The sequence below is a fragment of the Eutrigla gurnardus genome (assembly GCF_963514095.1).
Source record: "Eutrigla gurnardus genome assembly, chromosome: 19".
Taxonomy (NCBI): Eukaryota; Metazoa; Chordata; class Actinopteri; order Perciformes; family Triglidae; genus Eutrigla; species Eutrigla gurnardus.
In genome coordinates this window covers 1,192,030-1,207,970 of record NC_139930.1, presented here as the reverse complement: position 1 = coordinate 1,207,970, position 15,941 = coordinate 1,192,030, and the positions used below count along the sequence as shown (strand labels likewise).

The following is a 15,941-nucleotide window of genomic DNA, read 5'->3' as shown; positions in this document are numbered from 1 at the left end:
ATGACGGAGCATTTCCTTGTAAACAGCTACGTTTTTAGCGTTAGCTCTCCGCCAGAGAAAAAAAGTACAACACGGTGAAAATGCAAGAAAATAAACACAAAACTCACCAAAACCAATGTGGTTTAGTTCCCATAAAATCCCCGTCAGTTCCCGACCAGGTAAGTTATGTTTCTCAACTGTAATATCGACTTTCTCACTACTTTTCCTGCTAATTTACCTAGTAAATTAGCTAGTTTTCTCCTCCGTTTTCTCCCTCAAGGTGCGTGTCCACAGGCAGCGGTGTTTCCCCGCGTCCCATTCATTGTCTATGTGAAAAGCTGTGCAATGCATTCTGGTAGCGTCGCGGCGAATGTCGAGAGACGGCGCGCGAGTTGGCCGCTCCTCATTTGACTAAAGTGGAAGTTAACTCTGATGATTAATTGACATTAAATAAATCACTTTTAACTTTCAAACTTATTTATGCAGCTCAAGCATTCAACTATTTATTCTTATTCATGTCATATTTTAACATGGGTTACAACTGTGATGTATATAATTTTCTGGCAGAAAAGCCCATGGGGAATTGGTGACATCTTCTTCGGTGACATTATTTGTAATATGCATGTAAACATGTTTATCAATTATAGTTTATATATTATAGTTTTTATTTTGAAGGTCTAAACCAGAAATACCACTTGGTAATCTTGCCATGACTTTGACTATTGGCCAAAATCCTCTCTCTCTCTCTCTCTCTCTCTCTCTCTCACTCTCTCACACACACACACACACTCTCTGTGCGGCATTACCAGGGAGTCTCCGCTACTCAATAACCAATGATTTTACAATGAAGCCTGATTTGAATCTACTTTTTTTCATCGTCAGTGGCGCTGAGGTCGCTCTCCTCCTGGAATATTGTCCAACTCGTTGCCAGTGTGACTGGGACATCTACAGTGTGTCATGTGTCGGAGTCGAGGTCATGCCTCTTTTCCATTCCAGCACGCAGGAGGTGTAAGTAACCACATTATTTTAGCTGTGCTTTTATATTTAGACGAAAAGCGTCAAAACACTGTTTCTGTCTGTTTTAGGTGGCTTGTGGGGACCAAACTGTCTTCTATTCCTCATAATGCATTCGCTGACTTGGCCAACATTTCTCACATGTAAGATTTTCTTTTTTTCCTAAAACTTTTTTCCCCCACACCTGAATAATGGCTGCACAACATGTTAATACAAATAATAATTATTGTACAAAGACAAAAAGTGTAACATCTTTGATTTTCTTTAAATTAAGAACAATCAATATTTAAACTATTAATCATTCCGCTGTAACAATAGGCAAGGTGGTTTTCTTAATTTGCTCTTTACTGAAAAACACTATTGGCCTTATCTTTGACAGATTTTGTATTCTTGTGCTGTGTTCACACCAAAGATTAAGCAAATTTTCACTTCACATTAATCGTGCAGGTTTGACGATTTGTGGCTCCGTCTATGTCTTGATAATGCCCTCGTAAGCTGTAGTGTCCATGTTCATCGTTTCACAATGTTTACTGAAAAGTTTCCTTTTCAAATACAAAAGAAAAAATGATGATCACAAGCAGGATCACTAAATGTTTGTGTTCTGAATGGAGTCTGGATTGATGGGTGCTACGCTAACATTCTAGCTGCTGCTTCAACAGTTAAAGTCCCAGTCGGCAACATTTGTTTGATCATATTTACTGAAGCCGACACTATGCTCCGATAGAACAACATAAATCATCCGGTTTTAGAAAAAAAAAACGCGCCTCTATGTGCACGTAGAGCCTGTTGTTTGTTTTGCAAAGATCGACAGCGCCCGGATGATCCTGTCCAATCAGCACACAGGGCTGTGTTTGTGCACACACAGAGCCCCTCCCCCCTTGGGTCGTACCACTATCACAGGGGGGAGGCGGAGGGAAGTAACAACAAGCTTCCAATTCCTCGTTAAAAACCGAAACGAGGAGGTCCAAAACAACCAAGGAAAAGAAAACACCGGTGGAAAAGAAGGAAAAAAAGAAAGATTGCGACGGTGCTCATGATAAAACCAGAGTCAACATCGGACCCGCGTTTCAGAGGTGGCGTGATCTAAGGGATTTCAAAGGGCACGAAGTCGAGGGGAAGGAGCTTGGAGGTCGTGGGGGAGGAGCTCGGTGGTTGTGGGGGAGGAGCGTGAGAGTTGTAAACATGCAAAATCTGACAGAGTGCCCCCGATTCGCTGGACTTGCCGACTGGGACTTTAAAATAACGTCATCAGACATAAATACGACAGCAACGTGTTTTTTGTACAACAGACGGTCTCTGATTTAAACACATACATTCATACACGTAGTCTGGTCTCTGTACTAATGTGAGATATTGTCGTAGAGCGAATGTGCTACCGACACAAATGAAGCAAATTTCATCGCAAATTTGAAACATTTGCCTCACGTTTGGTGTGAACACAGCACAATCTCAAACCTCTCTTCACTTTTCTCACTTGAGTTTGCTCGTGCAACTTCTCTGAATCACATTCACGTAAATAGATCTTTCCTCCTGTTCATAAATGACTGTGAATCATAAAGTTTGATCATGAGCATAAACCACGGCCTGAACACCAAATTAGTTATAACCATCATGAACTGAAAATTCACTCAGATTAAGGCCTTATCATTCTGAAGTCTGACTGTAGAGAAAGACACACTGGTTTGGACTCATCCAGCAGGCCTGGACCATTAGTACATTTTGCTGCTATATAAGCAAGTAGAAGAAAAATGGACCCTCAAATACAGACTGGCCAATCATATTGCAGCTCCGGCCACAATCCTATCATACTGCGTTCTTTAATTCTCTGCAAACCGACACGGACCTCGGATATGACGTCACTCCCACACTTCCCGTCTTCTGGTATGCTTTTGAGTTGGAGAAAACATGGACGCCAGCTTATCAAAACTAAGCCATTTCAACTTCTACAATTTCACTACCGGTATTTCATGTTTTAGTGTATCTTCTGTTAGCAGTGCTAGGCCACGTTTAGCATCACCCATTTGAAACAAGTCTTTGTTTCCAATACTGCACTCACAACAAGAGCGACTGCCATACCGGTAGGCAGCGATACAGAAGCAGTAGGTATTGCAGTCATACGAGTGATGGAAATCCTCATCTAAGCAATGAAAACGGTTCATAACAGCTCACGCAGGGCATATCACAACTCTTGCTCGGTGTCCCCTGAGTTCCACCGAGTGGGAAAGTTCGCCGTCCAAGTAAAGGGGGTGTGTCGGTGCGTGTTGCTACGCAATTACCTGTCTTTTAGTCGGAACTCCAACACGGATAGAATAATGGAACGAACCATCAGACTGTGCCACATAGACTCCCATGTAATAATTTCAAATGTTCTTCATTGCACGTTGTGGATGAGGTTTAGATTCTTTGGTTTTTCCAAAAATTTGATAATACTTATTCAAGGAATGCAGTTAGTACGGGCTCCGTAGCTCCTACAGCTTGATGGGCTAGTAGCGGGGGGTGGGACTTAGCAAACACTCAATTGGTGAAATTGACAAGCTCGCTTTAATCCACGTAAGTAAATGTGTTTGTACAAGTTTTTCTTGCATGAGGCTCAATAAGAGAAAACCACTGCTGTTCCAAATGTAGCACGAGTCTCCAGATTGGATTCATGTTGTATTTTCCTTGTGTGTTATTTCAGATACATCTCTGATGACGATACTTTAAGACACCTTGAGAGGCATTCATTCCACAACCTGTCCAGGGTCACCCACATGTACGTAACCTTTGAGCAGTGCAACTTAATGATGATTCAAAAGAAGCCTCCAACATTTGCCACAATGAGTACACATACAGGCGAATTATATATACTATTTTGCAGTTTATTTGAATCAGCGATTTTGACAACAGGCTCATTTGTGTTTATTTGCGTCACTCATGTTAGACGAGCTGGAGGGGGCGGGGCTTACCTCCAGACAGATTTGTATTCTTGTGCTGTGTTCACACCAAAGATAAGGCAAATTTTCACTTCACATTAATCGTGCAAGTTTGACTATTTGACGAGTTTGATCAAAGTTTGATCATTTGTGTTAAGTGGTGTCACTTACCAGGAGGGGAGGCGGGGCTTACCTCCATATAAACACCAACATTTCATCAATCATGACTGAAACCACCACTATTGCTGCTTTGTACATGTTGAAGTCTCAGATCCACAAGGAAACACCGTCCTCTCTGAGTTCATGACATCATCGAGGAGCTCGGTTTATTTCACCAAACTAGATTCACTGAATGTTGCACACACATCGGCTGGTTTACTACAGCTGGAGGAACCCAAATTAAACTTTGCTGTGATTCATTTGTGATAAATGGATAAAAAAATATGCATGCATGTGTGTGTGTGTGTGTGTGTGTGTGTGTGTGTGTGTGTGTGTGTGTGTGTGTGTGTGTGTGTGTGTGTGTGTGTTTGTTTATCTCGTTTGTCCAATAGACAACTAACTGGTATCAAAACATTGGCACACATCCACCAAGAGGCATTTAAACATCTGCCTCATTTGAAGTACCTGTAAGTAAACATTAATTGCTTTGCTCAGATTGTATTACAGTTTCTCAAGAAAACAATGTAAACGTTTTTTTATAATAATAGTAATATGTAACATTTCTGATGCAACATTGCCCTTTACTTGTTAACTGGCTGGTAACTGAGATGTGTCTCCAAACAGTGGGATCACCAACACAGGTCTCACCTCCTTTCCTAGCCTACAATATATCCAGTCCAGCCAAGAGGATTTCATTTTGTATGTAGCATTAAAATATATAGTCTGTTGTTTGTTAAAATGTAAGATTTTAAGTGGTGTAAAATATGTATTTTTCATTCCTTTCTGACAGGGAGATAGTGGAGAATGTCTTCATTCAAGTTATACCGGCCAATTCTTTTACTGGGATATCGGACAATGCTCTGACCATGTAAGTCAGATTTGAACAATGACATGTTGTCGTTGACTCACAGACAACTCTTACAGCTTTAGACCCGCGGGATTTGATCTCTCATAAACCTAGACTTTGGCATTTTAGCCGTCGCCATCTTAGAATCTTTGCAACCAGTGAAGGAAGTGACCATATTTGGATTGCAGAGGAGCAGTGGATCTGACGAACACAAGAACAGCAAACTTACTGGATCCATCTGGATTCTGGTGTGAAGCTGCTAACAAAGTTAGCTTCATAATTCAAGGTCAACTTGACAGCTAAGTGTCTGAGCAGCTCACTAGCATTGGTAGTTGTAATGTTTTATGGAAGTGATTTGACAACTTCGCACCAGAACTAAATGAAGTCATGTTGTTTGTCAGATCCACCCGACACACCTCCGCGGTCCAAATATGGTCATTTCCATTTACTGGTTGTGAAAAAATTCCAAGGTGGCGAGGCTTCAAAACTGTAGGACCACTTCCTGACATCACGCTGACCATGTTCCATTTACATGACGTTTGTGTTGTACGCTTCATACAGCAACATAAGATGAGTGTTCGCTGCATAGTCGATACAGGAAGTGCTATAAAAAAAGTCAGTTCCAGCGCCAAGCAAGATAGAACATCTGAACGCGTGTCAGTGTGTGATGGCGTCCCGCTTGGTACCCTAACACGCATGGAGGTGGGAGGGCCCGTTCATCACTGCAGCTTTACTTACATTTAAATGAGTACATTACATGCATGCATGGAAATCCTTTTCCACTTTTATTCAAAATAGCAGTGAATGAATGTTCATGGGATATTCTGTGTTTTTCCTCCTTGTTTTAGCATGCTGAATAGCAATGGTGTGAAGGAGATCCAGCAATATGCCTTCAATGGGAGCAGACTGGAGGAAGTGTATGCCATTTTCAATTATTGCAGTGAAACAAAAATAAAAGCTCAAAGTGATAACTCATACAAGAGAACTCACCAATATTTCAATTACATACTGTTTTACAATGTTCTTATGGTCTCTTAATGTGTGTTTGAGCTTGAACAACCTGGCTGGCAGTTTGAATGACTACTGTGGTACTTTTGATAAATTAATATGTGGGATTTGTTTAAAAAACAGATACATTTTGGCCACATTACTTTGTAATCAATCTAATAATCTATCTCCGTTCTTCAGGTATCTTCACAGGAATGTGCATTTGGAACGAATAGATGAATTTGCGTTTCATGGTGTGATTCATGGCCCAACACACTTGTGAGTGGATGAACCGAATTAGCTCGAAACAGAATTTGTATTCTTATTGGTGAAAAACATCAAATCATTTGACTTTAAATAGAACATTTATTTTGCAACATGCCGAGGTTGGATCCGGGAACTCCCTCAGCTTTGTGTCCAACTGAATGATGTCACCTATTTGTCTGTGCAGGGACCTTTCAGAAACCAAAGTTAGCTCTCTGCCTTCAATAGGTATGGAGAGCATTGAAAAGCTCCGAGCTAAAAACACTTGGGCCCTCACTCTGCTGCCTCCCGTCAGAGCCTTTCACCATTTACAGAGGGCTGAATTGACCTTCCCAAGCCATTGTTGTGGTCTCAACATGTTGAAAAGATGGAGAGGGTAAGTAAGAGAATTCAAAGTGTTGGGAAATATTTTCCCACTGTGGTTTCTTTTCGTCAAGTATGTGCCTTTCCCAAATAGGCCCACAGTGTAGTGGATGTAAAGGGAGGGCCATTCTACACTCCTTTCAATGGATTTAGTGAATCATTTATATTTAAACATATTTCTGTGAAGAAATTATTGTTGATCACTTGTATTACTATATTAAGTGTGTTTTGGGGCTCAGGCCTTCGCCAGGTGACTATACACGAACAAAGAAAGATATCAGAGCGAGCCAGCAACATCTTCAGACAAGCAAAACAAAAACCCTAGCCATAAGACCAAAACCAATTTTATATGAATACATCTTGTTTAATATATTATGTGATATTTACTGTGAGTATTACACTAAAAATAACTTCATATCAAACTTCTCTGAATTTGAATAAACCTATCATATTTACATATACATTTGTTAAGGTTTGAACGTAGACTGGACCCAAATGCACGACTCAGCAACAGGGAAACAAATAACAAGTTGGGGCAGACATTCGCCACCAGTGCGAATGTCTGCCACGTGGTAATGGCAGCTCTGTGGCACGGCACAGTGATATCCGTCTCGGGCTTTCTCACACAGCGTGGAGACACAAGAGAGCAGGAAACAGGGTTGGTAGCTCCACAGGCAGGCAGGAATGAAGCAGCACGATATCACAGGGCAAACACGATGATCTGAGATGAGGTTGAAGGAACACAGGAGAAGCATTAGCTACACACAGAGAGAGAAGAGCAAACACGATGGCCACGTTAATACAGGGTATTTAGAGAAACAAATATTTTCCCCCCTCCGTTTTCAAAAATTGCATCGTGCACACAAAAGCTCCCTCCGTTTTCAAAAAAGCTGTCATTTACATCAACCCGCATAAATTATAACGATGCCAAACCTATGGGCAGCAGTGTAGGGAAAAGGGTAAAGCCATGTAAGCCAATCACAATCCTCAGAATCAACAACAACAAATAACATGAGCGACTTGCTGTGACGCTTGGGAACCTAAAACCCCGTTTCTCCAAGTTGACAAGACAACACATAACCGGCGTTATCCGAAAACTCCACTTTGGCCGGAGTCTTTAGAAATAATTAGTGATGTTACGAGATGGGCCGAGGCTTCGAAGCGTGTGTCGAGGCTTGCTTCATTTAGGGGAGGGGCCAAAAATTATGACGTCCGAAGCCTCGCTGCCCGGCTGTACCACGTGACTGCTTCGGGAAGTGGTTCAGAGTTTGCCGCGAGGTTTTACAGCTATATAGAACCCTCAGGCTCCATTCAAAATGTGGGTTATGAAGCAGAGTTGTGGTCAGTTGAGAGTTTGGATAGTTTGGAGAGTTTGGATAGCGTTTATATAATTTGGAGATAGTTTGGAGAGTTTAGGAGAGAGAGAGAGAGAGAGAGAGAGAGAGAGAGAGAGAGAGAGAGAGAGAGAGAGATTTAGGAGAGTGATGATTTTACCATTTGGGGAAAATTTACACACACAGAATACATTCAAACAATTTATTATACACATATGTGATCATTTATGTACAGAAATTATTTCATCACGGAGAGGCCGGTGGCACAGTGGTTAGGGGAGCAGCCCCATGTACAGAGGGTCAATGTCCTCGACACGGCGATCACGGGTTCGACTCCCGGCCTGGAAGAATAGCTGCTGCGTGGCAAAAGCTAATGGGGATCTAAATAAACTAAACTAAACTGGGATCAGTTTCCCCCAATGTCTTCTCCCTGTTACCACACTGTCTGTATAGAATAATATAACAGCTTGAATGATCTTTAAGTAATTATTTGGTCATCCATTTTTTGTAATTCATAGTCATTCCCAACAGACATAACAGACACAAAAATTCAATGCATCACACATTATGTGGTTCAGATACAGCTGCCTGTGATTATACACTTGGCCAGTAGGTGGTTTCGTGTGCACATTAAGCTTCGAGAAATGAACCCTTTCTCGAACCAATTGGCTCAAGTGGTTCGATGCCTCATGAGGCTTCATCTCACCATCACTAGAAATAATCGTTTTCTGTGATAAAAACTGGGTTTTCGTGTAAATGAGAGGCCAAACCGCGTGGAAATATCTGCGTTTGCCCCTCGTGTAAACAGGGCCTAAGGAGCCAACATACACTCCACCACTTAGAACTGACGGAACAATCTGGCAACGAGGAGGAGGGAATCCAGAGGCTTTATGGAGGGTTGATTGCTGATTGAGATCACCTGCTGCTGCCTGTGGAGAATAGGCCACGCCCACCTGCACCAAACATGGAACAGACAGGTGGAGAGAGATGGGAGGAAAATACAGACAGGGGTTGAACACACACAAAAGGGAGAAGGTGGGGCGGCTATGATGTGAATCATGACAATATTGGGTTCATCCTTTGACATTAATATTCTCTGGTTCTATTCAATTTTATTTATATGGCCCCAAATCACAAATCTGTACAGCATAAGACATTCTGTCCCGTGGCCTGACATTGGAAAAGGAAAAAAAGAAAAAGAAAGAAAGAAACCTCAGGGAGAGACACTGACAGAAGTGCAATAGATGTCATGTACACAGAATAAACAACAAAATGACAAGCTGGTCAATCCTATGACAGAAATGATTAGAGGTGTAACGATTCATTCGATTAATCGATGAATCGATTGTCAGTCCTATAGATTCTACTAAATCGATCTGCTAAAATAAATAAATAGAATGAATCGTTTTGGCTTCACCAATAATCGATAAAAATGCATTTAATCGGATGAATCATGATTCTTACTTATGATTAATGTTTTAATACGTTTAAGACACACTCTCCCCTGCCAGCATGTAGTCTAATAATAATGTTCAAAATAACTGAGCAATGTTTAATTACATTTTTGTATTCAGCATAAAATATTATGCTGGACTTTTTTCTAAAATAAATATGTTATTTTTCACCTTTCAGAAGAATACAGATAGTCTCACTTGCATTATTGCATGTTTATTTCATGGATATAGAATTTTGGTTACAAGTTATCGTATCGAATCGAATCGTTACAAAAAAAAAATCGTCCTTGAAACGAATCGTCAACTACTGTATTGTTAATCGAATCGAATCGCTGTGAAGCCAAAGATTCACACCCCTAGAAATGATCCATGTGTTCAGAGCAGTAGCAGTAGTAAGAGTAATGTCAGAGTTATTATTACTAAATAGATCAGCAGCAGTAGATATAATATAAAGGTAATAATCAAATGTAGTACACAGCATGTCTTTTTTCTTCATATACAGTATAAAGTGCAGGGTGTGATGAATTAACAAAGTAGTTAGTGCACTTTTGATCCTGTGGAAACATCTTTTGAAGAACTCTGTAGTATAATATTTCAACATTGGCATGTATCTAAAACAATGAACTTAATTCTCTGATTAATCATTTGAATCCTCTGTGTTCAAGACACTCTGAGGCTGTTCTTTGCAACCTGACCCGGACTGCTTTGGGAAACCCTCAGAAATCCTCTGCACATCTCTCTCAGAGGCATGTGGGACACAAAATCGACCAACATCTGAAAGACAGCTTTGGTCTCCCAACTGCCGAGAGCAGGGATCCCAGTCAGGACGACAACAGCCCAATTTTCCCAACGGAACAGTCTCAAAGCGAGGGTTTGTTTTATGTGGAGTTACCTCCAGAGCATCACACCGAGGGCTTTGACTTTGCCCTGTGCGATGACCTTCACACGGATAATCCTGGCCTCTTGTGCACCCCGCTGCCTGATGCCCTGAACCCCTGTGAGGATGTGATGAGTCAGAGCTTCCTGAGGGTGTTGGTCTGGGGGGTCGGGCTGTTGGCCATTTCGGCCAACTTCCTGGTGATATTCATCCTGCTGACCAGCCCACGGAAGTTGTCCGTGACCCGTTTCCTCATGGGTCACCTGGCGTTTGCAGACTTCTGCATGGGGACGTACTTGCTGCTCATTGCATCTGTCGACCTCTACACGCGCTCCCACTACTACCACTACGCCATCGCCTGGCAAACAGGGGACGGCTGCAACCTGGCAGGGACGCTGTCGGTGTTTGCCAGTGAGCTCTCTGTGTACACATTAACTTTAATCAGCCTTTGTCGCTGGCACGCCATCTTCTACGCAATGAGGCCAGACAGAAAAATCCGTCTCCGTCACGCAGCAGTGCTAATGCTTGTCGGCTGGCTGCTGTGTGTGATGCTAGCGCTGCTGCCAGTGGTTGGTGTGAGCAGTTACCAGAGAGTTAGCATCTGTTTACCCATGGACACCGAGACAGCTGCTGCTCGGGCCTATGTGGTTTCTGTGCTGATGGTTAATGTGGTTGCTTTTGTGGTAGTATGTTTCTGTTACCTCCACATCTACTGCATGGTGCATAACCCCCAGCACCAATCCAGCAGATGTGACACCAGCATGGCCAAACGCATGGCCATTCTCATTTTCACCAACTTCCTGTGTCTGGCTCCCATCTGCTTCTACGGCCTGTCTGCAGCTCTCCACCAGCCGTTGATGACGCTCACTGATTCCAAGGTGAGAGTCCCTCCTGAGCTTTAAGGGACCATTCGGTATTTATGGAATGGACCACCGGAAGAAAATGGGGGGGGGGGGGGGTTATGTCTTAATATTCTTTTTTGAGGGGTGGGTCACCCAACAATTTTTAGTCTGAGGGTGGGGTTCCTCAGCTTTTGTCATGAAAACAGCAACATTTCAAATATAGTATAAAAATACATCTCAGCAATACATTTTTTTTTTTTTTGCAACTGGAGCAGATGTTCGTCACACGATGTTCTTGATGTGAAATATTAATAACTGACCATCCGTCACTCAGTATTTGTGATGTGACATATTGAGTTGATACATTGTCTGGGGAGGAGGGGGGGTCATATTCTGCTATGTCGATTGGTCATGTTAAAATAAATTTTATATGCATAAAGTGATCAGAGGTCCGAAAATCCCTCCGGTGGGTCTTAAAATAAATAACACACAGTCCCAATCCAATTTCATGTTCTGTTTTAAAGAAAGGCTGACCCATGTTTTTCTCCACAGGTGCTGCTGGTGCTTTTCTATCCTATCAACTCTTGTGCACACCCATTTTTTTATGCTATCCTGACGAAGGCATTTCACAGAGACATCCTGATGCTGCTGAGCCGGATGGGACTGTGCCAGCGGCAAGCACACCTCTATCGAAGCCAACTTGTCAGTATTACTCCCTACATATACAGAGATGTCTGCCCTCCCGCCCAGCCCCCACATCCCAAAACCTTCAAGTACAGGAATTGCTAGGATACAAGATACCCCAAAATGACTTACTATACCAGTAGATTAAAAAAAAACATGAAATGTACTTGCATATAATTGCCCTTGTAAATACCAATTGATAGAATCAGTATACCTCTTATGCTGTGTTCGTACCAAACGCAAAGCAACATTTTTGGAGCGGCGCGATTGTATGCAGATGAACAGATGCAAATCGCGTGAAAGATGCGAATGGCATGAAAGACAAAATTTGCATCATTCATGTATTTGTGCATGTTATATTTCAACTCCAGGGAGAAAAGCCCCTCAGCATTGAGACTCTCCTCCTCCTGTTGTTGAATCAGAAATGGAGGAATTATTATGTTATTTGAATGCAGCAGCTACAATGTTAGCATAGCCTAGCACCCATCAATCCAGACTCCATTCAGAAAACCAGCATTTTAAAAGTTGTTTGCTTGTCGTAGTGCAGACAGACCTAACGAAGCGTGACTTCTGACTTTTTACAAATCGCCATCGTAATGGAGTTATTTCAGCTTCCTTTGCAGCCGCTTATTGCAAATAAATCAGCAATTCATCATCCAGCTGTAGTAAACCAGCCAATGTGTATCTTGCTAGATCCAGTGAATCCAGCTTGGTGAAATTCACGGAGCACCTCTGGATGATGTCATGAACCCAGACAGGAAGGTGTTTGGTTATAGTGGTTATTTCAGCCATGACTGGTGAAACCTTGTTGGTGTCTCTATGGAGGTAAGCTCCTCCTCCTCTCTGGTGCATCCAGCACAAGCGACACAAATTAACATAAATGATCCCAGTCAATCTTGAGCGAGTAATACAAGGTGAAATATTGTGACCACACCTTTTGAATTTGTGATCCATTATTGTTATTTCTTAGTAGCACACCTGCATATCTCCAGTTGTTTGCAACCTGAAAATAATGATACATTAGAATCTGCACGTAATGATGGCAAAGGTTTTGGCTTCAGCTGGAGAGAAGAGTAAAATGTGGAAAATGGAATTGAATGCTTCAAATGAAGAAGTTGTCAGACCGTCTGAAAGACCCTGGCTTGTCCAATCATTCGTTACATCTTCCAAACAAGCACAACCACTTAACATATTGGGCCCTAGTTTCGTAGACCAGGCGCAGTCAGCACTCAGCGCACCTGCGCCACGCCGACGGGGTGTGTCCGGGTGCAAGTTTCGTGCACTGTGCAGGCTCGCGCAGGCACACCTCCCGTCTCGCCCACCCGCGTAAGTGGGAAAGAGGGAGGAGAAGAAGGCGTGAGTGGAAGACGAGGAGGAGACGAGGCGTGGACTGGGATTAATACAGCCGATTCAGATCTTCACCAATCAAATGAGCTCCTCTCCTCACCTTTAATGCGTTAGGGGAGGTTCAGTGCAAGTTCCGTCACTTGACAACCCGATGACAGAAGCAGCGCCGCCGCTCCCACCACGCGCATCACGCACTGTGCGTGCGTATCATAATAATAACAATGCCGATATTATAAAAAAACAGGAGAGAGAGAGGGAGATATTTTGGTCCGAGAGGCTGAGTTTCCGTTATGCGTGCCATCTGCCTTTGATCTGACGTCAGATGTGACGGGACAATCTATATAGATATAAATTCACGTGTTGATTCAATTAGTTGCATTAAATAGTGTTTGTTGTGATTATTTATTGCATTTAAATGTGCCTGGAACTGTGGAAACCTGCCTGTGAGGTCTCGGTGACGTGTGCGCACTGCGTGCCGTCAGCCAAACTTCCACTCCGCCAGCTGTGATTCGCCTTGAATGAATGGACTTTATTTGCGCCTTGCGCCGAGACCAGGTTGGAGCTGGCGGGCTTTCGGCGAAGTCTCTGCGAGGCTTTTTGCCACGAAACTTACGCCACGCCAAGCTGAATCTGTGATGCCTCCCCCTGCTGCGCCGCCCACCCATCTTGGCGCAGGCGATCCGCCAAACTGAAGGTACGTGTCCACAGGCAGCGGTGTTTCCCCGCGTCCCATTCATTAGGAGCGTTTCGAATCATGCATGCGCATGCATTTGCCTCGCAAAACCAGGCATTCTTGGAAAAAAACGTCACAAAAGCTGGTGATAACTTCCCTTTGCGACATGTCACATGACTTTAAAAACTTGCGGTATCTCCAGGGTACCTCCCTCCGCATGCTTTTCTGTGCAGATGGTCTCAAATAAGTGCGGACATAAGACACTTCCCTCAACGTTGCCCTAGTTGGTTAGAATTATCACGTGGTATTTCCCACGTGAGAAAATTCCTTAGCCTCCGTCAACAATGGGAGTTCAAATGCCTCAGCTCAAATTCATCAGCGACGAAGAAAGCAGCGCCACTGGGCAGGCCATATTCTTTGTGCAAAGTCCGTGAAGTTTCCCCTGGCTCGATAGTTTTTGTTATGTATATATGTTATTTAAAGTTTAAATTAAAAAAAATAATAAAAGAAAGTCCGTGAAGTGCACCTGTGTCTGACAAATGCATGCAATCTGAAACGCAGGCTGCATTTCGGATTGCATGCATTTGCGCCGATGCATGCACGAGACTTGAGAGGATCCGCCGGAACTCGTCATAAACACGCCAAGTTCTCACCACGTCAAGTCGGACACAGGTGCACTTCACTGACTTTTTTTTTTTTTACTTTATTAATAATTATATACATAACAAAAACTGTCGAGCCAGGGGAAACTTCACGGACTTTGCACAAAGAATATGGTCTAACTAGTGCCGCTTGGCTTTCTTCGTCGCTGACGAATTCGAGCCGAGGCATTTGAACTCCCGTTGTTGAAGGAGGCTGAGGAATTATCTCACGTGGGAAATACCACGTGGTAATTCTAACCAACTAGGGCAACGTTGAGGGGAGTGTCTTATGTCCGCACTTATTTGAGACCATCTGCACAGAAAAGCATGTGGAGGGAGGTACCCTGGAGATACCGCGAGTTTTTAAAGTCATGTGACACGTCGCAAAGGGAAGTTATCACCAGCATTTGTGACGTTTTTTTCCCAGAATGCCTGGTTTTGCGAGGCAAATGCATGCGCATGCATGATTCGAAACGCGCCTATTAGGCTTGTTCGGGATGGTCTTGGCTTGACTTGACTTGACTTACCACGCCGACGAGAGCTGCAGGTGTCTGAGGGGGCGGGCTCTAAAAGAGACGGCAGCCAAACGCCGTCAAGTCGGACAACAAAGTCAACGTGACTATAGTGCTCAAGCGATAGAACACAGCAGCAAACCAAAGAGGATATGTTATATAAATATATATTACACACACACACACACATACATATATACATAAATACATACATACACACACACACACGCAAGGCAACATGTGGAAGGCATTATTTTTTCCCAGTATATTTGTATTATCATTCTATGTTTGTATTTACCAGACCTCACATCATATAAATAGGCCTACTCACAACACAATGCACGGAACTTTAGATCAAGCCATGAGATCAATGTGACCAAAATAAAAAGTATCATTTCACCACAAGGTGGCCGCCGAGTGCGGACCTGAACACACGTCATTGAACTTTTAACCAATGAGAACCATTCCGCTGTAGCGGAGGTGTGGACAAGCCGGTTGCAGCCGCCGTAGACCGCGCTGCCAAGCGCTGCAAGAAGCGCCTCTTAAAAACTTGTTCCCGCGATGTTTTGGGTCACGTGATATGGTCGCGACCCTGTGACGTCTTTGCAGTCGGCTGCTAAGTCGGACACAATTCTAGCCATCATGCATCGCTTTCAACCCACAATACATCACGTTAGGTAGCGCGCTGCAGGCGGCTACATCAAGTCGAATTCGCCTAATGTCTACGTGAAAAGCCGTGCAATGCATTCTGGTAGCGTCGCGGCGAATGTCGAGAGATGCCGCGCGAGTTGGCCGCTCCTCATTTGCATCGTCATTCGTCATTCATTTGAAGTCGAATCTACTTTATGCTAATCAGAGGCGCCGGGCTCGACTCGCCGCCTCGGGAACGCTCGCGAAAATCTTCTAAACTGAATGTTGTCGATCTAAAATAAAGACAGATTCAGCAACTGCATAGCTTATTTCTCGCTTAAAATGTTTTCAGAAACACCTTTCGGTGAACTATCTTCGTAAAATAAGAGAAAGTTTCCAAACAAGCCGCCATGTTGGTCTGC

General features: G+C 43.2%; 1 protein-coding gene across 1 annotated transcript; it reads left to right on the top strand.

The window, feature by feature from the left end:
• Window positions 1-823: 823 nt before the first annotated feature.
• On the top strand, window positions 824-11,821 carry LOC311030168 (thyrotropin receptor-like; the record flags this gene model as incomplete). Its single annotated transcript, XM_084035774.1, has 11 exons — window positions 824-987; window positions 1,065-1,136; window positions 3,671-3,745; window positions 4,457-4,531; window positions 4,689-4,763; window positions 4,855-4,932; window positions 5,760-5,828; window positions 6,100-6,177; window positions 6,350-6,538; window positions 9,979-11,068; window positions 11,585-11,821. The coding sequence occupies 11 exons, from the start codon at window positions 824-826 to the stop codon at window positions 11,819-11,821; spliced, it is 2,202 nt and encodes a 733-aa protein (XP_083891900.1).
• Between the last annotated feature and the right edge of the window lie 4,120 nt (window positions 11,822-15,941).